The 23,202-nt window shown below is 41.8% G+C and overlaps 1 protein-coding gene across 1 annotated transcript in view; it reads left to right on the plus strand.

Annotated features, from left to right (window-relative positions):
* The window catches only part of kdm4b (lysine (K)-specific demethylase 4B), a 44,413-nt gene extending 22,308 nt beyond the window's left edge, over positions 1-22,105 (plus strand). The window contains exons 9-22 of the mRNA XM_085246427.1: positions 5,325-5,521; positions 5,595-5,842; positions 6,015-6,256; positions 6,673-6,793; positions 8,398-8,558; positions 8,689-8,887; positions 10,478-10,554; positions 10,884-10,939; positions 11,117-11,225; positions 16,134-16,322; positions 17,333-17,509; positions 17,970-18,089; positions 19,703-19,795; positions 19,911-22,105. Coding sequence (XP_085102553.1) covers positions 5,325-5,521; positions 5,595-5,842; positions 6,015-6,256; positions 6,673-6,793; positions 8,398-8,558; positions 8,689-8,887; positions 10,478-10,554; positions 10,884-10,939; positions 11,117-11,225; positions 16,134-16,322; positions 17,333-17,509; positions 17,970-18,089; positions 19,703-19,795; positions 19,911-20,456 — 2,535 coding nt within the window. The 3' untranslated portion in view covers positions 20,457-22,105. The remainder of the gene's footprint in view (positions 1-5,324; positions 5,522-5,594; positions 5,843-6,014; positions 6,257-6,672; positions 6,794-8,397; positions 8,559-8,688; positions 8,888-10,477; positions 10,555-10,883; positions 10,940-11,116; positions 11,226-16,133; positions 16,323-17,332; positions 17,510-17,969; positions 18,090-19,702; positions 19,796-19,910) is intronic.
* Positions 22,106-23,202: the final 1,097 nt, after the last annotated feature.

The raw sequence follows: 23,202 nt of genomic DNA on the forward strand, positions 1-23,202 counted from the left end.
TTCCCTGGTTTCTCTCTACTTGGCTGCATGTCAGATTTATGAGGTGCCAGTTTGCAAAAGCACATCACCCTCCCTTCTCGCTCTTTCTCATTTTCGGCCTTCCTACTGTACCCATGTGGCCACTTGTAATTTAAGAACCAGTAGTCGAGGCTCCAGCAGTCTTCCCTTCACCAGTGCTCAAGGGAGCATCTCCACTGCGCTTGTCTCAGTTTGTTAAAGAAGAGTTTTCCATTCAGCACGACTAATCCGAGTCGACAAATCGACAGCACAGCTCGGCACGTGGAGCTGGAGGAATGTGGAAAAATACAACAGCTCGACCAACGAGCAGGGCTCTTTCTTTCTAGCCAGATTTCTCTCTCACTCAGGCGTCTGTACTCTTTGGGTGTAATGGTTATAAAGATTGTCCCAGAACTTGTGCTGTGTAATTTACAGCTCAGTAGCAGACGCCTCATAGTGAATCATTTGGACCAAGCAGATGAGTCTTTGGCTAAAATGAACCAGAGACCAGGACCTGCTGAAGGCGTTTCTTTGCCTTTTTGCTCACTGCACAGATCTTGCGCTGAGCCTTGTGAATAAGTGGATCCTAAATGCCTGAAAAAGTTGAAAGGTTTTTCTATATTTAGGTTGTCCCTCTGTATATAGAGGCGTACATCCACAGGGCCATAATTATTCGAATTTCTTTTCCTTTTATTCCCCAAATATCCTAAAAAAATTCAGTTCTTATATTCTCTATATTCTGTATCTTGATATAGATAGTAGTTTTAGATGGCTTAACTATCCCACCTTCTTCCTGAGCAATAATAGTCTCATTTTCTCTTAATCTTTCTCTTAACTCCGCCATCTTTCTCTGTCTTTGGCTTAAGCAGTCATCCATTAACTCATCTCCCCTCCCCTCCCCGCCTTCCCCCTGCTGAGCCCTAGTCTGTCAGCATCAAACAGGACAGTGAACGATGGGGCTCGGTATCGAATCTGTCACTGTTTTCGGGCTGGTGGCACACGACAGACTGAGAGAGAATTTGGGCGTGCTTCATGTCTCAGTCCTTTTTAAAGACAAGCTCCTTAACTGCTGACCCATCTGTTTGGCTTCCTAAGTGAACACATCTGCGGTCAGAGCAGGTCTATTGTCAGCATTCCTTGCATGTTCTGTGTGGGGTTGTACTTCTATTGTTTAAGACGTGACAGTTCTAATTAACCTTCTTCTCCACCTCTGGCTGTGCGTTAGGTGTTGGCCATTTAATTTTCTTTCATTTTTTTTTGCATTTAATGGATTTAGTACCTCATTCAGAGCATATCAGAAAAGCATTGAAACTCAAACAATTTCATTTGAACCATAGATCTGAGTGTGGAAATGGCTAGCTTTCTTTGAAATGACAAGAATAATAACAGCAGAAATCAAAAAGAAAGGTGTTGCATGACTAGCTACAGTAGGATTTTTCTTTTTTTCCCTTCTTTTGCACATTTAAGGGAAGACGGCAAAATGTAGACTCCACTGACGAATTGAAGTCGGTGAAAAAGATTCTTCATATTGTTATACTTACATTTGCTGCAGCATTATTTTTCTGAATGTTAAAAGTTTGTCTTCTGGGGTTGTTGTATTCTTGGTGAAAGCCTCTCTCTGCTCGTTTGGTGCTCAGTCACACTTTGCTAATGTTCCTCCAGGCTTCCAGGGTGATATATATATATATTTTTTTTATATCCCCCCTGTCTAGGAAATGAACAAAAATCATCCTCCCAGGTCCCGGGCTAAATCACATCACTTTTTCATCTAAAGATTCAACTACAGATGACTCGCTTCATCTTTTCTGTATTTGTTTGCAGGCTTGTCTGTTTTTTTGTTTTTTTGTTTTTTTTTCTATGAGACCAGAGAATATGTTTTTATTAGTCGTATTCATCAACTTTGTCCATGATATAGTTCAACATTTAGCATTTTTTGTGCTACATTTATTAAAGAAAGGACTGTGTCAGTGTTAATGTAGCAAACACTGCCTGAAACAAAAGAAGAAAAGAAGTGTTCATTAAGATGCAGACTAGATTCTTGACACTGAGCAACAAAATCAGGCCAGTCATTAACAAAAACAATCAGAATTTGTCCACAGAGTTTCCAAAATCAGCAGTAAATTTAGCTCATATGTAAAACACAGACATGTTACTGAGATTTTCATTATAACATTAGGAAGCTGTGTCAGTGTGGGCAAGGTGAATTAAGATGCTATAACTACAATTACCCTAATGCTGCTCATGAGAAACAACAACAAAAATCTCTTTGCCATTTTGCATTGCTGTGCTAAAGTAATTTAAAATTAGTTTAATTTTTTTCACTCTGAACAGCTTAATGAACCTTCCTGCTGCTGAGATTTCTTTCTGCCCAGATGTTGAGGAAATTTGATTAATTTAACCATAGAAAGATCATCCATTTCTAAAACTCTATAGTCATATTTGACTTTATATTTTTGCTACTTTATATATAGCTAAAAAATGCACAGCAGCCCGAGCTTCGACACTCATGCTGAATGTATATTTGCTGCAATGGCAGTTAGTACAATGTAGAAGCAACTACATGCAGGAGGACATACAAATGATTTTTTTTTTTTTTTTTTTTTTTTTGGTTTATTTTTTCTGACTTTAAGGACAGTTTTTACTCTGGAGGATAATAAACCCCTGACTTACGGCCACACAGATTAGTGAAGACCATTAAATATCGCTGAGAAATACAACAACTTGCAATGTAATCATAAACCTGGCTCGTGCCACTTTACAGTTGTTTTACCACAGTTCCTAATGAACGTTTGTACTGTTTTGTTTTAAATCTTCTTGTTTTGTTCAGCATGTTAAGCAGCTGATCTCATCTGGGGATGTATGTGAGGAGATAAAGAAGGAAAGGAGGGGAAAACTGTGGGAGTGGGAGAAAAATTGGAGCAGTTTAGTCTTTAAATGTGTTCAGCATTTTTATTTCTTGCTAACTGAAGCAAACAAACAAAAGAAAACACAAAAAAACACCAAAGTAGTGGTTTAGCTTTGTGTTGCTGTACTCTGTTTTCTCAGCAGGTGGGTGATCTGCAGCCCTGTTGTACAGCACATTCAGAATTTTGCATTGAAAATGTTTTTAAATACCTTTGAAATTATTCTCCATTCCTATTAGCATCTTGAAGGTTAGTTTTGTTTCATCAGAAGAATGAACAAAATAACTGGATGCTTACATTTTCATGCAATCTCATTTTGTTTTATACTATTGGATATACTGAGAAGTATCCCTACACTGAAGAACTTTGAAAAATAAAGGAAGACTGAAGCAAGTGCTGTGCATCCACAGTGAGTCCCCGGGCTTCAGGTTTTCTGTGGCTCCTATAATTAAGCTTCATTAGGAGCCCAAGTATACTTCAGGGCTCATTGACTCCCTGCCTCAGAGTGGGTTTTTGTTTTCTGAGATCTTGTGCATCTCCAATTGAGTTTCATCTAATTAAGTTTTTAGATGATAATAAAGTGTAACTCATCCTGGCCCTTGAGGATGGCAACGATGTCCATAACCTCTTAACACCTTCCTAAAAATAAAACAAGGCGCTGACTCTTTAGCAGTGAAGAATGCACATTTTGCTAGGTACAATCAGGGTAAGAGCAATATTTATCTCGGTGGCTGTTTTTTGATGGGGTTTTTTGTTAGTCACGTCCTGTTCCCAGTAAAAGTTTCATTGTGGTAAAAATCAGGTGTTCCCATGCTTGCACTTGCACCCCCTCTTTTTTGCCCTCCCATTCCCCATTCCATCACCAACACAGTATTTTAATGTCTCTGTCTGTCAAGTGGTGTCTAGATGAGATGTAGGCTGGAAATTGTTTTGCTGTGGAGGTGTGGGCTGTTGTGTTTCTAGTAATTGAGCACAAGGCTGTCAATACAGATCAGGAAATAAAAGGATTTGAAAGAAACACAGCAAGCGAGGCACAAAAAATATCTTCATATGTCTCCTTCCTCTTCTTTTTTTCCCTTTCATTACACCACCCTCCATTTGTTTCCTGTATTTCAAAACTTCATTTTGATGTCCATGCCATTTTTCACTCCTGCACCACTGCAGTTTTTTAATGCAACAGTTCCCCTCTCTAGTAAGCTCAATGATTCAATAGTTCTGATGACTCAATGGTTCTGTCTCGTGCCGTATTTTAGTCATTATCACGTTTTAAGGTATCTCAGGTCAGTGGTTTATGTACAACACCACAGTGGAACAGCTGGTTGTTTACTGTATATTTAAAGCCTGTTTGTCAGGTGTGGCCTTTGTCGCACAGGCCTAGAGACCTGCCGGCAACTGTCTGGCAACCACTGGTCGACAGGGAAAAGTGTGGATCCTGTAACTGGTGAGTGGCTGCTGGAGGTTGCTCGTAGTCCCTAAGGCATTGTCCTGTACTGAAAACCTCCTGACAACTACTTTGATTGCTATCATTGCGCTTACTAGATTGCATGGGAGATATGTCTGAAAACAAAGTTGTGAAAAGTGAGGAAATGCCATTGTTTGCAGACAAACTGGCATCTTTCATGGAAATTATGAGTGCTATTAACCAAAGTTTTTTGGTACAGCACCATCTTTGTGACCGATCCTCTACACAACCACTTGCTAACAGGTTGGGGTCTATACATTTTTCCATAGAAAATAAAGGTTGCTGGGAGATCGCCACCTGCAGATCTCTAGGCCTGTGTACCTGTGACCATTAAAAGCAAGTTAGGTCATTTTGTAGCTGTATTGGTAATCCTGATGGCCCTTTTTGATGCTCGTGTGTGTAAATTAACTTTGTTTGTGGTCACTGTGACATAAAATCTGCATGCCTTTTGAGTCAACAGTCAAATTGGATATAATGTACTTAAAAGGTTTGCTGACTTCTCCCCAAAAAAAGGTTTTAACAAACTTTTTTTTCCTCCAGAAGCTAAAACTTTACAACCATCTTTGCTCTTACAGATTAGATTCAATTCAGCATTGTTTGGGTGACTTCTCTCTCTCTTAGACTGTCTCTGGTTTTAGTAATTTACAGAGATGGAAGTAAGAGATTTTTATTATCTAGATAGACTAATCCCCTTTGTAAAGTTTGATTTGTTTACTCTGAATGGTTACCTCTGCTTTTGATCACTCCTCACTTACTCTTTTGAGTTTTCAGAAATCGGATGTGTAATATAATCTGTAGTCCTACGGCTGTGGGGTAGTGGGTTCTGAAAGACCTTAATAGAGATGCTTATCTAGAATTTCACACCCCCCCCCCCCCCCCCCCCCCCCCTTTATCACACAGAAGTCCCATCTTTACAAAAGGTATTCTCTACTCTAATGTAGAGCCTTGTCTTTTCTCTCCAGTGTTCCTGCCGGAAGGACATGGTGAAGATCTCCATGGATGTGTTTGTGCGCCGCCTGCAACCCGTGCGCTATGACCTGTGGAAGCAGGGTAAAGACACAACAGTGCTGGACCACCTGAAGCCCACAGAGCTCACCAGCCCTGAGCTGGAGAGCTGGAGGGAGCATCGCGTCGCCCAACGGGCAAACCTCCTGCGAAGGTTTGTATTATGAAATTCTTCATGTGTTCAAAAGTAAATATGAGGGTTTTACTTAGCTGTCTAACTATGACAGGGCCATGCAGAAGATGAAGCAATTCCGTCGTCTGAAGCTCGAGGAGGTGAAAGTCCTGGCAGAGGAAGGCATTGAGCTGAATGCTGTCGAGTATCAGCGTCAGGTTGAGGAGCGTGAGGCTCAGCGTAGGAAGGAGAAGGAAGCACGTCTTGCCCGAGAGGCCATGATAACTTTGGAAGCCCTGGAGCGCGAGGAGCAGCAGGCTGCTGAGGCCGCCGCTAAAGTAGTAGAGACTCCAGCTGCAGAGGGTGAGGCAGATATGAAAGCATTTCTTTCAGTTCTATCCTCAGTGATAGAATCTTCCACTTTAAAAAGTCATTACTCAGGCCACACGGTAGTTTTAACCTCATTGCCTCATACAGACATTTTTAATGAGCCAGTAGCACTTCTGACTTTATCTCCTCATCTGTTATTTTCCAGGACAAGAACAAGAAACCAAACCACAGAACTTGACAGACGACATTGAGAAAAAGAAGCAGAGAAAGCCGAAGAAGATCTCCAGTGGCCAAAATGCCATCACTGGATTCGAGGAAGCGTTTAAGCAGTTTGCTACATCTGACGACAAGAATTCAAAGAGGGACACGGCTCGTCATCTAGACACTTTGTCCCCGAGACACAGCGACATCTTAGCAGACAACAAGATGGATGTGAGTGCCACCCAGGTGAGTCCGATCTTGACTGAAAGTCAATAGATTTGTCCTTTACTCTGTCAGACAGGTTAGCTCTTTAAGCGTTTGTAATCCCCACTTGGTGGCAGTTTAATACTTTATTTGCTGTGAGCTTACATCACAATAGAGTAGACTCTGAATTGGCTAATAAAACACAAGCTAATTAAATCTAAAAAAATCCACAAATATTTGCTGTAATAATCCACAAATGTAGGAAAAAATGTTTTTGCAGCTGTAGTCATTACTTGTTTTTCCATTTCCTTTTTATCCATTCTGAAAAACAGCAGTTTATTAAATTAATATCAAGTTTGAACATGTTCAAATTACTTTTTATTTGGAGATAAATATTTTAAGGTTAAACACATTGAACAAAAATAAGACACACACTTTTTAAAATTAATTTATTTTAGGCAACCTATCCCAAGAGGAAAATACCTACAGAAATAAAAAAGAGTCGCCGCCACCCCCTCAGCAAGCCACCCACGCGCTCCCCTCTGTCCATTGTCAAACAAGATCCAGCTAGCGACAAAGGTATGTGGATATCCGTCCTTCACTTCAGTTATTTATTGTAAATATTCTGCTATTAAAGTCTCAAACACTTGTTCAGAAACTTCTCTCGCAAGCTGCTAGTAGATCTACAATTTTATCTTCCTGGATGTCAGTTGAAACCTGTGCTGTGCTGTACTTGCTGTTTTCATGTAGACATGAATAAATTGTGGAGGGAAAAACAGCAAATAATACAATAATATGTTTGATGTAAAGACCAGAGGGAGCCACAGAAGAAAAGAACAAAAACTGGATTTTCAGGAAACAGATTTGTTGTAGTTACTTCAGATTTGGCACAGGTGTCGTCTCTACGGCGTCGTGGTTTACACATTCTAGTGAAAGCTCCACAGTTTGATCCCGGGAGGAGGCACATATCCACTGCGTCAGGAAAGGCATCCGGCATAAAAATCTGCCAAATCGAACACGCAGAGCTACCTGCTGTGGTGACCCACCGTGAATAAGGGAGCAGCCCAAAGTAGTTAGCACTTCAGCTTTGCGACAGATTTGTTTACTTGGACTCAGAGATGAACTAATTAGAATTTGAAGGGTGCCGCAAACCCACAAATTTAGACGGCATCATGAAATTTCACAAATATGTCAAGCATCACAAAGAGACATGGCATGATGTTTATATATATTTTTACCTAAATGGTAATTGGCCATCGTCACTATAATGGTGTAGTGTTCTACAAAAACACCTTTTTGGCCATAACACGGGAAGCAGGGAAGGAGAAATCGGAAATATTGTGATCATTTTCAGTGTTTGAATTGAAGTTGCTAGTCTTTGGAACCCATCTAATAAATTCCTAGTAGTCACTACATAAAAAGCATTATGAGTCTGGATAGACTGCACAGCCAAAGGTTCATCCAGCTCTTGTACATAAAAACGAATAAGATACTATTGTTGTTGTTTTGTTGTTTGTTTTTCTTATTGATTCGGGGGAAGAAAAACAAGCAGGTCTGAAGCTCCCCATGGAGATAATGAAATCAAGACTACTCTCTCTTCAGTGTTTTTCCTTTCATTTTCTGACTGACACTTATTGATCAGGGGATCATGACTTCCAATTACCTGCTTTCAAAGTCACTTTGAGTTGGCAGCAGGGGACCCGACTTAGGGTTTGTTCTTTAAAAGGGTGGGTGGGGTGACAAGGAGAAAAAGAAGACTTGTGGTGAAGGGTGGAAGGGGAGGGGAAAAAAACACTTAAATGGGAAGCTTGTGAAAATATCTTCCTGCCTTCGGTCCAGGTCTGACAAAGTGTTTGGATCAGTAGCTTCAAGGCATCACTTTAAAATTGATTCCTGACTCTGGACAGCATATTATTGATGTCAGTGCTGTTTGTGTTCATCAGCCAATTATATCAGGAGTGGTGTTGTTATTGTGCAGGACCAGAATGTGCTGTTCCCGTCTCTTGGCGAGAGCTCCCTTATGAAAAACATTCTGGAGCTTCTCTCAAAATGCTTGACGTGCATTTTAGAGAAAAATAAAAATCATTAGCGGTAACAAATCTCTCAACACGACTGCAGTATGTGTTATCCTCCCCAGCTCCGTCTAACAAGCACACTCATGCATTTGAATTCTTTACCCACAGATATGGCCTCCCCCATGCCAATGGATAGCGACATGAAGAAGCAGGAGCACCTGTGGCAGAATCACTCACCTAACTTCCTGGCAGAGAAAGCCTTCAATGCTGCAGTAGCTGCGCTCAAACCACACTGTGCTGTCTGCTCACTCTTCTGTCCGTACACAAAGGTAGGTACACTCCAGGCACATAGGAGTGGTTCATATAACAATGGCAGGTCAGACCCATTAGAACAGACATAAATAGTGGGCAACAAACTAACATTTAACTTGTCTTTTTTCCTGATCTTTCCAACCACAGAAAGATGTCTCCACTGATAACGAAACCCTGGGCGCTTCATTTCCCCGTCATGGCAGCTTGACTCGTCCACTGGTCCCAGAGATGTGCTTCAGCGTCGGAGCAGGAAACACGGAGCCACCACCCACCAACTATCACATTGGGGAGGATGGAACCAGCCTCCTGATCTGCTGTTCATCTTGCCAAATGCAGGTTCATGCTAGTAAGTATAAAACTGAAAAGATTTTGGCTGTGTTGGTTTAACATTGGGACACGAGCTCATTTGTTGTACCCTCTGTGTGATAGAGAGCTTACTAGTACACCTGCGGACATCTGTACTAGTTGATGTTTTATTAGATGAGCAATAAAAATAAATCTGATGGCAACACACTGCCTCTGTGCTAGTAATGAAATTTAACACTGTTGTTGCAACAGAAAGCTTTCCAGCAAAGACAATTTTAATATGGCTTTTGATTAGAGCCAGTTAGCATTTGTATGCCTGCTGAGACATCGGGTATCTAATGGACACAAGAATTTGATCTTTTGACTTGATTTTCCACGTGCACATTCAATCAGTGGGTAAAACACAAATCTGAAACTGTATAATAGATGTTAATCGTTGTAAAGTAAGGATCTGTAAGTGTGGAGACTTCTTTTCCCCCCTCAATACTTTGTAGATTTCAAATTCTTTTTCCTCTCTGTGTTGTCAAAGAGCTGAATTTGATCCAGTTCATCAGCATTTAATTCATAATGCGGAGAATGTCTGTTTTATAAATTAATGCCAACACGGACCAGCAAGTTTTACACATAAACTTCAGTCTATCTAGTGCTCACAACATTTTCTCACACCTGAGACCCCTGAGAATAGTTTCAGGAAAATGGGCAGAGGCACAGAGGATGAGACTTCAATACAGCAGTGCAATAGACTGCTCAATTCCCTGTTGCCAGACTCAGTGAAGCTTTCTAGTGTAACTCTTCTCAGCTCTGGTTAAACTGGCTAAGAGGCTGACAAAGGTCATGCAAAGGTGTCTCTAAAAACCAACACACCATACACTTCCCCAGCTCATATTTACCCTGCCTTTCCACTATATAGTTGACTTTTAACGGCATGTTGCTTCTGTCGAAGCGAAGCATGAAAAGACAGGCAGTTTGTTAAGATTCTGTAAGACTGAGTCATCCCAGGAATCTCTCTGTGCGTGGCTCTTCTTTTTATTGCCAAATGTAAGGACGTCTATCTAGACTGAACATTTTTAGTAAAGTTTTATGCTGTAAACGATGCAGATGAACGCATTGACTCATCAAGTGTGTCGCTAATCAGCCCTTCCTGGAAATGTATGCATAAATGGATGTTTTGTGCCACATCACAACATCGACCCTCCTCTCCTCGGTTCTTATTATCCAGTTCATTAGTTATCCAGGGACGAGTTTGACTCAGTCTGGGGAAACGGCGCAGATGTTCGTAAGAGAGCACGAAGCAGAACGAAATCCTGTCAAAACACCTTTGCTCCTCATTGTGCTGGAGTAGACATCTGCCTAAGAATCATTCACACGTGTACAGGTGTTACATAAACCTGCATGCCCTTTTCTTCAGAAGCTTAAGCTGGAGATGGTGATGGGCTGAAAGTGTGAACAGAATGCTTAAAAACATGTTTGGTGAGAAGTAATTTGCAGAAATGTGTACAAAATCTGTTTAAAGAAATAGAAAAAAGGCGGTAATGTTGCCATGCGCTGTCATCACTGAATATCGATGCATTGAAATGACATGAAATGATGAAATGGATGAGCACAGTCAGTAGCATCTCTTCTCTAACAGGTTGTTATGGCGTGAAGCCTGACTCTGTTGGTGATTCCTGGATGTGCTCTAGGTGTGCAGCGGGAGCCTGGACAGTGGTGAGTGGTGGCTGCAAATGAGCCAATCCCATCCCACCCCCACATAAAATAAAACCACTTCAGGAATAGCAGTTATTCTCCAGAACTGCAGGTTTAGTTGAAAATGTTTATTAGATCTGACTTGAATTAGAGCCTCTGAGGACACGTTGACCCTACATCTCTTCTTCTAATGATTGCTGCTAGGCAACATGACATCAATCACAAGTCCAAACCAAGCTTTGTTTAGAAAAGACTGATTTGGCTAAGGTGTGGGAGGAACGGTGTCAATGTGTTCTCCGTTTCTATACTTAATCCTCTTTTTCTCTGTTCTCGTATTATCTTTTCTTAAGGAGTGCTGTCTTTGTAACTTGAGAGGGGGAGCTTTGAAGACTACCACAGACAACCGGTTAGTGCCACGTGTTTGAGCTGATGGAAATTCACAAATTACAAAAATAACAAATAATGGTTCATCAAGCTTATACTCAGAGCAAAATAAAGATTTTCATATAAAAAAAATCTTACAGTGAATCTATATTTCCCTGTTTTGAATTTGTTCTCGCCAAACTATTCATTGCTTCACCAGGTGGGTTCATGTCATCTGTGCTATCGCCGTGGCTGAAGCTCGTTTCATTGATGCCATTGAGAGGGGGCCAGTGGACGTCAGCGCCGTCCCAGAAACCCGCAAGAATCTAGTAAGATCAGACGGTGACAAATAAGAGAGTTACATGTCTCTTTGTGTTGTTATGTAAAGTGAAACGGGCAGAGAGCTACTTTGAAATACATCCAAGATTTTTACCTAGTTTCTTTTTGGCGAAGGTTTATGCTTCTTAGTGTACATTGTGCACTGTAGCTGTTTTGCTTATACTGTTTAGGTGAATTTCAGGCTTTTTTTTTGTTTGAATGGATAGATATTTTTTTTCCTCCTCCTCCTCCTTTTTTGGAAGCCAGGGGTGATATAGGGTAAAAACAGATGTGCTGAGGGGCATGGCTGAATAATCAGCTGTCATTTCTCGCTGTGCCAAACGAACTGCATCGATCTCGTGGGTAGCTCCCCTTCTCCATTCACCCAATCCTACTTCACAGTAAGTAGCAGTGCTTGCTGGTGCATTATCACAAATCTGCAAATAATGTCACCTCTTTCCCTCCCCGTCTCTCTGAATAATCTATCAAAGGACAAGCTGGGTGACATTTGCATCTGAGTGCTGTCTAAGCACGTTTCCTCAGTCTCTTCTTAAAAGACTGTGAGCAGAGAAGCTCTGCGGTCTAATGATTTGGATGACTGCGCTGATCAAATGTGAATACGCATGCTAGGAACCAGTTTATATTGCACTGTGATCAGCAATCAGTGTTTTCCCTCCCATCTTTGAACACTGAGTTTCCAGTGATGGAGAGATTTAAAACTCATTACTTTTGTCTTCGTTATTTTGGAATTTCTCAGGTAACACTGTTCAATTCCTCAGCTGATGCATCTTTTGCATATTGTGTGTAGAGGAACTGCGATTTTTGCTCTTGTGAGAAAACCGTTTCAAGCTTAGAGCTGCAAGTCACTTAAATAAAATGTATAAGTGTCTTTAATGACCTGCAAAACTTTAAAACAGGCATCGGCAACCAGGCTGGGATTTTTTTCACACACAACTATCACAAAGGTTTGCAAAAATATGGCCTGAAAAAATTCTTTGCAATTCTTTGTGACAATGCCTTATTGATGCAAGGGGTTGGGGGAAGAATGGCAGCAGTTGCATTGGTCGCCACTCCTGTTGGCTAAGAATGGGAAACAGAGACTACACTTTGCAGTAGGTCACTGGACAGAAGATCTGAAAAATGTTGCGTTCAGAAGCGGAGACAGGGACTGCTACAGAGAGGCCAAGTACAGGTTCACTAAAGAAGTGGACATTGCTAAACATCAGCACTCTGAGAAGATGCAGCAGCAGATCTCAGAGAATGACTTGGCCTCTGTGTGGAAAGGTTTTAGGAATATCACAAACTACAAGCCTAAAACCCCCCACTCCACTGATGACTTGCTCTTGGCCAACACCCTTAACGACTTCGACTGCCGTTTTGACGAGCCATCAGGCAGCCTTCACACCTCCAACGGCCCCAACAATAGAGACACTTTGGACACTAATTCCCCCACCTCTCCCCCCTACATAGAGCCATCACCACCTTCAAACCGTTCACCTACAACACCCCCCTCCTCACCCCACACAAAAGAGGATTTCACACCACCTCCTCCCACCACAACTCTTCATATTCATGAAGCAGATGTGAGGAAGCAGTTTAAGAACCTGAATGCTCGGAAAGCTCCCGGCCCAGACGGTGTGTCTCCTGCCACCCTCAGACACTGTGCAAACGAGCTGGCCCCAGTGTTTTCTGGCATCTTCAACTCCTCACTGCAGGCATGTCATGTGCCTGCCTGCTTCAAGTCCTCTACCATAATCCCTGTCCCCAAGAAACCTAGGATCACTGGACTAAATGACTACAGACCCGTGGCTCTGACATCTGTGGTCATGAAGTCTTTTGAGCGCCTAGTTCTCTCCCATCTCAGGACCCTCACGGCCCCCCTCCTGGACCCCCTGCAGTTTGCATACAGAGCCAACAGGTCTGTAGACGACGCCATCAACATGGCCCTACACTTCATTCTGCAGCATCTGGACTCCCCAGGAACCTACGCCAGGATCCTGTTTGTGGACTTCAGCTCTGCCTTCAACACCATCCTTCCAGACCATCTCCGAGACAAGCTTTCCCAGATGAATGTGCCTGATCCCATCTGCCGGTGGATCACTGACTTCCTGACGGACAGGAAGCAGCATGTGAGGCTGGGAAAGAATGTCTCGGACTACCGGACCATCAGCACCGGCTCCCCTCAGGGCTGTGTTCTTTCTCCTCTGCTCTTCTCCCTGTACACCAACTGCTGCACCTCCACCCACCAGTCTGTCAAGCTAATCAAGTTTGCAGATGACACCACCGTTATTGGACTCATCTCGGACGGGGACGAGTCTGCCTACAGGAGGGAGGTAGAACGTCTGGTGTCCTGGTGCAGCCACAACAACCTGGTGCTGAATGCCCAGAAGACAGTGGAGATTATTGTGGACTTCAGGAAGCACACAGCCCCACTCCCCCCCATCATCCTGACTGACACCCCCATCACCTCTGTGGACTCATTCCGCTTCCTGGGTACCACCATCACCCAGGACCTGAAGTGGGAGCCCACCATCACCTCCGTCATCAAGAAAGCCCAGCAGAGGATGTACTTCCTGAGGCAGCTGAAGAAATTCAACCTGCCAACACGGACGATGATGCAGTTCTACACTGCAATCATCGAGTCCATCCTCACCTCCTCCATCACCGTGTGGTACGCTGGAGCCACTATCAGGGACAAACAGAGACTGCAGCGTGTTGTGCGCTCTGCTGAGAAGGTGATTGGCTGCAGACTCCCATCTTTGCAGGACCTGTACACCTCCAGGACATTGCGGCGTGCAGCTCGGCTCACAGCTGACCCTTCTCACCCTGGACACAGTCTGTTTGACCTGCTCCCCTCAGGCAGGAGGCTCCGGTCCATTCGCACCAGAACCTCTCGCCATAAGAACAGTTTCTTCCCCTCTGCTGTTGGACACATGAACAATAACCATATGACTGTACCCGCCACTAACACATGACCCTACGCTGTGTCACTGCATCATTCCATGTTTGGCACTGATCACCACCTGCACTCATGTATATATCTATCTACTTAGCACTCTTAATTCTTATTCTCATGTATATATCTCATGTATATCTCATGCACATATCTTTCCACGTAGCACTTTTAATTCCTATCCCTACTTTTATTTTTTTCCATGTCTATTTAAGTGCTATTTATGACACTATGTTTGCACTGAAGCACCGCAGCAATTTCCTAATGTTGTAAACCTGCTCAACATTTGGCAATAAACCCCTTTCTGATTCTGATTCTGATTCTGATCTGGTGAGTCTTGATTTGTGCTGCCAACATTCAGATGGCAGGGTCAGAATTTGGTGCAAAGATGAAAGCATGGGTCCGTCCTCCCTTGTATCAATGGATCAGGCTGGTGGTAGTGTTGTAATGTTCGTGTGGGCCCCTTAGTCCCAGCTGAGCAGTTTAAACCCCACAGTCTGCCTGAGTATTGCCCCTTTATCACCACAGTGTACCCATCTTCTGATGGCTGCTTCCAGCAGAATAAAATACTATGTGGCAAAGCTGAGATCATCTCAAACTGGTTTCTTGAACATGACGGTGACCACTGTACTCAAATGTCCTCCACAGTCACAGATCTCACTCTAGGTGAGCATTTTTTGAATGTGACAGCAGATTCACATCATGGATGTGCAGCTGACAGATCTGCAGCAACTGTGTGATGCTGTCATTTCAGCAGGGACCAAAATCTGCAAGGATTGTTTCCAGCACCTTGTTGTATAATTATAATTTGCAAGCACCAATTTGTTCTAAAACACTGTGTGCAAAGATAATTTTGCTATGACCACATCAGAAATAAATAAATACAGTTAACAATGAGTTCATATAATTTGATCCCAAAGTCAGCTCAAAGATGGTTTTTCTTTAAAATTAATCTTCTCAATATTAATCTGCAATGCACTTTACATATAAATAAATCAAGCAGCTAATGTTTCTTGAGCTGCTGAGTTTCATCCTGTCCTCTGCTCTGGTGCCTACCTGCCTGGGGAAAACCTCACCAGCTGGCAAAGTAGCTGCCTTGCACCAGTAAAAACTGAAGTTTGACTTTTTAAATTTACTTTTTTATTGATTGGCACCACATTACAGCTGCACATAAAGGAGGAGAAACAGGAAAAAAAAGATTTTTTTCCCCCTTTAAACTAGGGATTTCTTCTCTGCTGTTTGAACGATGCACGCATAAGAGCAGTCAGCACTGAGAGTTGTAAGACTTTAATTAAAATAATGGTTGTGGGTTTGCAGGGATCATGTGTTATATTAAATTGTCACAGAAAAGGCAAAGAGTTTGCAGACTGCTGGGAATTTCAGACCAGAATTAAGAGATCTGGAAGGAGAGAAGAGCAATGAGGCTAAACAAGCTATGGAAGATGCCAAAAGGGATGGAGGGAGGAAAATGAATTGGCATAAATGAACTGAGTGTCAGAGTGACAGTTCAGTTTTAAGACACAATTGTCACCACTGTACAGACACTCAGCCCAAAAGCGTGATAACGGGAAGACTGAAAACAGCCATTCTCTTAATGAGTGAAAACTTGTAAGAACACCAAACAGAATCAAAGATCAGACAGAAGAGAGTTCATGGTTTCATTGCTGGTTTCTCCACCATCTTTATTTCATGAGAGGTCCTACAATTACTGCAATTTCATGGCGTGCCAGGTTGTTCTGGAGGACTGGAGTAGTTGTTGCAGATGAATTGTTTTAATTGTTTTAACCTTGTTGGAATTGTGAGGGTGAAATGTTAAGAGTTCACATTTAGTTTACTTTACTTCAGTTCAAACTTTTGGACAACTCTTTCCTTTGTCAGCATCAAAGGAGGCTTATATATAAATAAGCGGAGGAAGTTATAGGGGAATGGAGACGTAACAGAAGCTTTTTATTTGCTTTTGTTGCAGAAGTGTGTGTTCTGCCATGGAAAGGTTGCTAGTCAGAACCGCGGCGCCTGCATCCAGTGCACGTATGAGAACTGTGCAACGTCCTTCCACGTCACCTGTGCCCAAATCGCCGGAGTAGTCATGACACCTGCTGATTGGCCCTACGTGGTGTCTGTCACCTGCCATAAGCATAAAAAGGTCACTCCAAAGGTAAGTGCAAAACCAGGAAAATTGGTCAGTTATTAAAGCTGCAGATTTTAAAAAAGGTTTTGTAAAATTACGGTCAAAAGTCATATATTGAAATATTTTTCTTTTAATCATTCTTCAGGAATAGCTGTTTGATTTAAAAAGGAAAAAAAAACCCAGTATATCTTTTTGTGTTTTTCTATAAACTGAATATAACGAGTGTTGGGCTTTGTTTTTTGCTTAAAAAATGTGTCGTGGAATTTTTTTTGTTTTGGGGGGTAAAAAGAAATCACACTGATGACGTGTAGAAGTCTCAAAAACGTTCAAAGCACACGTATCAAATATGATATTATTGGCTTTTGAGGGTTAATGAGTGTAAGGGCCACACTGACTAGCATGTTGCACCATGTGGCACAGTGGGTTTTAAATGCACTGTCTGTATTTCTAAAGCACTGTTGGCATTTTTATTTCTGAAAATTCTTTGTTCAAAGGGCAAAATATATATGGAGACGTTTGCTGCCCTTTATTGCATCGATATTTAATGCTAAAAAAAAATAGCATGTCTTATTTTTTGTGCTTGGTATTGAAATTGAAAAATGTTTAGAAAACAGTGTAATGATTGTGAAACTAACCCCAGGTGTGAGCGCTGTTTGGGTGTTGCACATCATTATACCCCGTTTCCGTTTCATAAATCTGACCCTAAGTGGTTTAAAGTGACACACGAGGAGAAAAAGTCCTAAAGACTTTTTCTCCTCGTGTGTCACGAGGCATGGAGTGAACTTCCACAGTTACGCTGATGACACGCAGCTGTACATCTCCGTGTCTCCTGATGACACCAGACCAATGGATGCCCTTTTTAACTGTATCTTGGATATAAGATCTTGGATGGCAGAAAACTTTTTACAGCTTAACCAGGACAAAACTGAAGTTTTAATTGTCACTTTTTGGAATAATGACAGAACACGCAGTGTGTTCCTGCTGAATGAAGCCACATATTTCCAATTAAACCCCCCCTTTTTCTTTCTTTTCTTAAGCCTCGACCAACACCCAAAGGCCCACAAGAGCCAACCCTTGGGCAAAGGGTGATAGGTCGCAACGCCAACTCCTGGTATTACCACTGCACCGTCATTGGCATGGCCAGACAGACGTTCTACGAGGTCAACTTCGACGACGGCTCATACTGTGACAACTTGTACCCGGAAAACATAATGGTGAGTTCTCTCGGAGTCAAGGCAGACACCTACATGCGTGCAATCGACACGGGTTAAAAATAATCTCCTTTTTAAATAGCTGAAAGAAATATCCTAGCAACTGTTACATGCTTTTGTAACTTGAGAATCTGAACAAATGAAAACGTAATGACTGAATGTAAACTCGCATAACCTTTAATGAGTCAGTGCTGTAAGTTATGAACAAACATGACTTTTAATAATGTGAAATCTGCTGAGAAACTTGATCAAATTTAACTTTAAAATCAATTGTGTGTAACCTACCAGAACAAGCTGTTTGAATTGCAGAGAAATGAAAAAGTCAACCCACATTTAATAACAGCAACCAGATGAAAATGTTAGCCTCAGACTTTATTAACTAAATTCTTGTTTGTAAAATGTAACACGAAGATGTTTTGAGCACTTTTTTTTTTTCTTTCGCTCATCCTTCCCGCTTCTTCAGAGTCATGACTGTCTGCGCAGTGGCCCTCCTAAAGTGGGAGAGCTTGTTGTGGTCGGCACACACGAAGGCAAAATCCTCAACGCTTCCTTTGTCAAACCACATATCCACAAACTCTACCAGGTAAGAGAAGCACAACACGAGCCCTCACATCTGCTAGAGTTTGGAGCGTGTGTGGCTGTAGTTTGCATCATTCATAGATAAACTTGTGATGTCGTTTCTTAATAACTGAGTGCACAAGAAAATAAGTCGGATTTCTGAGATGCTGCTGTTCAAACACCTGCAAATTTTTTTATGGTTAGGGTACATGGCTTGGGGAAAGCATTATGTCAATGAGATGCCCTCACTAAGATATGAAAACGTGTGTGTGTGTGTGTGTGTGTGTGTGTGTGTGTGTGTGTGTGTGTGTGTGTGTGTGTGAATAAATGTATGTGTAAATGTATAAACCTTTCCAAGTCAAACCAGACCGTGAAAATCATCTCTAAATAAAGCTTTAAAGCTTGGCTGCAGCGCAAAAAAAATAGAAATCGACTGTTAGGTGAGGACTGTGAGCATGGGCATCATTTTCCATATTTTATCTGATGCTCTTCTGCAGCATGACTCAAAAGTGAGTGAACATGTGAACTTTGGGATGTTCTGTGTAATTGCTTTGCCCCACCCTCTGCTTTGGCTCTCGATTCTTGGAGATTCAGTGTGCAAGAAGCCAGGCGGCCCTTCTAGATTATGGTGGAGCGTTTTGACTCGGGCATTAAAAAATAAAACTGGAGAGATCTCAAATTACTGCTACTTTAAGGGAAATTTATAGGGCAAAACTGCAGAGCGCTTACAAAGTGGAAAATGTGGGATCGAAGAGGATTGTTGGGACAAGAGCGAGCGCATCCTGAAATGTACTTGGACACAAACACATGGGAAAGTGAGGTTGTTTGATTCGAGCCATGATGCTGATTTTGGGAGTGCATCCATGAGAGCTCATCTGAGTGACTTGCAAATAAACAGTGTTTATGGGGAATGCATCCAGTCACTTCACTTTTGGAGTTTAAGGAACTCTTAAATGGCTGATCTAGGGTGGTTTATATTTACTGCAGATGTTTGCATCAGACACATGTTTACAGGGTTATAACATCTGTTAATACACCACCACAGACATCACATCATTTATCGCCACTTTTCCAAATCCCTCTTGACAGAATCATTCAGTTTTGTATCTTTCCACGCTCTTTTCACGTCTCCATGTTAACCCGCTGGCTGCAGCACCGAGAGCCCTCTCAGAGATGAGAGTACAGCTGTGATTAGCTAAAATCACGCCTCCACTTGATCACAGAGTCGGTGCCACAACCCTGACCTTGCTGTGCCTCCCCTTCGCGCCATATAAATATATATAATTTTTTAAAAATCTACATTTACATTTAAAGTGGTTAACTGAAGCTCTTATCCAGTCAGTGAGCAGCTTTAGGGGTCAGAGTCATGGTCAAGGACATTTTGACTGAAGCACATGGTTGTTGATGGAACCATTTGTTATGCCTGAGATCCAACCGGTGACTGTCTGGGTGCAAGTTTTGAATTTTCAGTGTGCTTTATCAGTGATTTGTCCTTTTTTTACCTCCTGGTTTAGCCTCTAATAATTTGTTATATTTTATTCATTTTTTTTTTAAATCTGCCTGTGTGTCCTCTGCACTTATAGGTACAAATATTGAAAGGGTGGGTTGGTTAATCCATTGTGGGTGTTATCTGTCCAGGTTGAGTTTCAGGACCAGAGTCAGTTGATGGTCAAGCACTCGGAGATCTTTCAGCTGAACCAGGAATTACCCAAAAGGGTCAGAGCTCGACTGGTGAGTGTTTTACTCAAACTTTAAAATAAAACTAAATTAGCTGTAGATGAAACAACTAGTACTTGAAAAGTGATTTCTGTGTTCCCCGTCTAAGTCTGTACCGGTCTGTTCTCAGGCGTTACCTGGAACACAGGAAGAGGTTCCCTCAGTGGACGAAGCCCGAGCAGCCAAACGGCGCCGCCTGACCGCGACTTTGCCCCCTCCAGGCCCCGCCCCTGCCAATATCCCCATGGAAACAACCAACGCAACCCCTTGCCCTCAAACTAAAGCTCCAGTAACAAAGCCAGCACCAGAAAATCACAGTATTGGTACACAGCTAACCTCACAACCTCTGTCCCAGCCCCCAATGATCCAGCAGGATGCTCCTGCCCCAGCTAGCGGTATTCAAATGGACGCTGAGACCCCAATGGACATCGGCGTTGCCCTCACCGATCCTTTAACAGGGTCACCTCTCATATCGGATCCCCTCTTGAGTTCAGAGTCTGTCCCTTTTCAGTCCACCTTAAACTCTAATCCCCTGCTGTCTGCCCCGTCCCTGCCTTCCCTTCCGGCTCAGCACATGTCCGACAGCTACACGCCCAGCAGCGGCTACGTCTCCTATATGAAGACACTCCTCCATTCTCATTTTCCTCAGGAAGATGGCCCCGAACCCTTGTATTAAAACTCCACTATATTATTACTCAGCCGGTGGAGGCTGAGCCAATAGGAAGTAAGCTAATGGTGTTGGATTTTACTGAGTGCTGTAATAATGGACAACTTATATCCTCCACTGGCTCTGAGAGCTCAGAGTAGGAGCAGGAAAAGACACGGACATACGAGCACTCTTTTAATGCATGTTACTTTTCTATTTTTGAGTTAATGTGTCTGCAGTGGTGCTTTAGCCTGCTCTGAAGCAGCAGCTAAAGAGGACAAGGCTTTTTTTAACATTAATATGTTGTCTTTTCTTTTTTTGTTTTCTTATTAAATACAGATTTCCTTTTTGTTCTCAGTCAGCTGCTGTGCTTTATTTTCCTCCATAATGGGATAAGTCTCTGGGTGGCATCAACCTCCATACCTCGTTGCATTAAATCAATAACAGCACACTCCCATTTTCTTTCTACGGGAAGCTAATTATTACGAGGGCCTCTCAGCTTTGGGGCCCCCGATGGACTTTAAACTCTCACTTCTTTTTAAAAAAAAAAATAATGAAAAAAAATCAAATAACCAGCAACAAGATATCTATTTTTCAATCCAGCCACTCATGGCTTTGAAACTGTGTGGCGGAACAAAAGTATCACACTATCCATCTGCAGGATCTTTTCACGAGGGTGTTTTCTTGTTGGATCACAAGAGGTAAATGGAGAAATGGGGTTTAAAACACAAAACACACAAAAAAAGAAGTGTATTGTAGCGGGAACTCAGTATTTAAATGTCTTAGTCAAATATTGAAAGAATTATTTGTAATAGAACAAACATGTTGAATGCAAACACTAGTAGACTTGTCTGCAGGATGCATTAAAATTTTGTGAAGATGTGTCACAGTAGTTAACAGATGTGAACTTTATGTATTGACGTCATTTGGCGGCTCCTCTTTTTACACCAAAACGTTCTCAGGGTTCCTACATGTGGGAAATAAATGATGTTTCAACATCCAAGTCTTCACGTTAAGAGCATACCCGATACACCTGCTTATTGTTATCTTTGCATTTGCTCCCGTTAAAGGTTCGTCTACTATACAGAGTGAGATCTGTTTACTGTCACACTATCGCCTTTCGGCACACCAACTAGGCAGAAGAGTTCAGTCAGTTTTAAAGAAGGAAGGTTTGAAAAATAAGCACGTTATGTAGGAACCCTAAAATCAGGAAATATTCTACCCTTCTTGGTTTAAACTGTGTATGTATATATACAAATTAATATGGTAAAATGTTATCTGTTTTTCTATTACTGTACTGTATCTTTTCTGTGTTCATTTGCCGAACTGCATTCACGAACTTGGCCGATCTCAAATATTAATACTTTTAATTTTGGCAGGTTTATGCCAGCATATTACATGCGTTTCTACTGATAACTACGTGTTTTCTTTTGTTTGTTTTTGTTACTGTTTGTGCAACAGAGGTGCTACATATATAAAACTACTGATGAACTGACCCCCCTCCCTCCCCACTGTCACCTTGTATATATCACAGGCCTTGTATTGTGAATCATATTTGTAAATGGCACGCTTTCCTTTTTCCCTTTTTCCTGTCACACGAAACAGATGTTTCTGTATCCAAATTAACTCCATGAAGAAAATTTGAATTCCTTGGGATTAAAGTTGGTTGTGAGTCACCAGCTCTTCGTGATTTGTGCATTTGTAGAGAATTTAAAAAGTATATTGTGGGTTAGACCAACTATTAAGATTAAACTGACGAGCTGCTAACACCTTCCAGTTATCAATTGTACTGTTTAAATACTGGGGGGTCAATGTATATGCAAATATATTCACTGGTCACTTTATTAGTTACACTTGTAAATGCAAATATATAATGAGCCAGTAAGTTCAAACTGAGCATCAGAATGTGGCAGAAATGTGATTTAAGTGATTTTGAACATGGCATCTTTGGAGTATTTCAGAAACTGCTGGGCTTTTACAGATGAGGGTCAGAAAAAGAGAAAATGTCCAGTGAACGGCTGATGTCTGGGTGAAAATGACTCGGACGACAGACTATTGGAAAAAACAGTTTGATGTAAACAACATGAAAGCATGGATCCATTCTATATGAGTATTGTTGCTGACCATGTCCGTCCCTTTATGACCACACTATACCCATCTTCTGATTTTGGCTTCTAGCAGGATAACAAAGCTCACAAAGTCATCTCAGGTTTCTTGACATGACAATGAGTTCAGTGTACTCAAATGGCCTCCACAGTCACCGGGACATTCGGGACGTGGTGAAACGGGAAGATTGACATCATAGATGTGCAGCTGGCAAGGAGCAACTGTATGATGCTGTCATGTATTTAAGTGCTAAATCTCTGAGGAATGTCTGCCTGTTAAGTCTGGCACAAAGAATGAAAGCGTTCTGAAGATGAGTCCAACCCAGGACTAGGAGGGTGTACCTAATAAAACGTCCAGTGAGTGCAGTTATTAGTCGTTTTATATAATATTGGCCCTCCATATACATGCAAATATATATTTCATTGAGTATATTTATATTAGGGCAAAGTCCAAATTGACAGTAGTGCAGAGTAATAAGAATACCTCTATTATAACTCTTGTATGAGAAACGAAAAGCCTGATGGCTGTGGGTGAGAATGATTTTTGGTATCTCTGTTTTACAAGTTTAACGTACAACAAAATGGCACTCAGATAGGGAACCAAGCATAACAAGCAAATACAATTAATTAAACATACAAGATCCAGAGACTTGAAGTAAACCAATAAAGAC

Source organism: Mchenga conophoros, linkage group LG15, assembly GCF_057382185.1.
Source record: "Mchenga conophoros isolate Kocher_MC1m ecotype Shallow Benthic linkage group LG15, M_conophoros_male_GT1.1, whole genome shotgun sequence".
Taxonomy (NCBI): Eukaryota; Metazoa; Chordata; class Actinopteri; order Cichliformes; family Cichlidae; genus Mchenga; species Mchenga conophoros.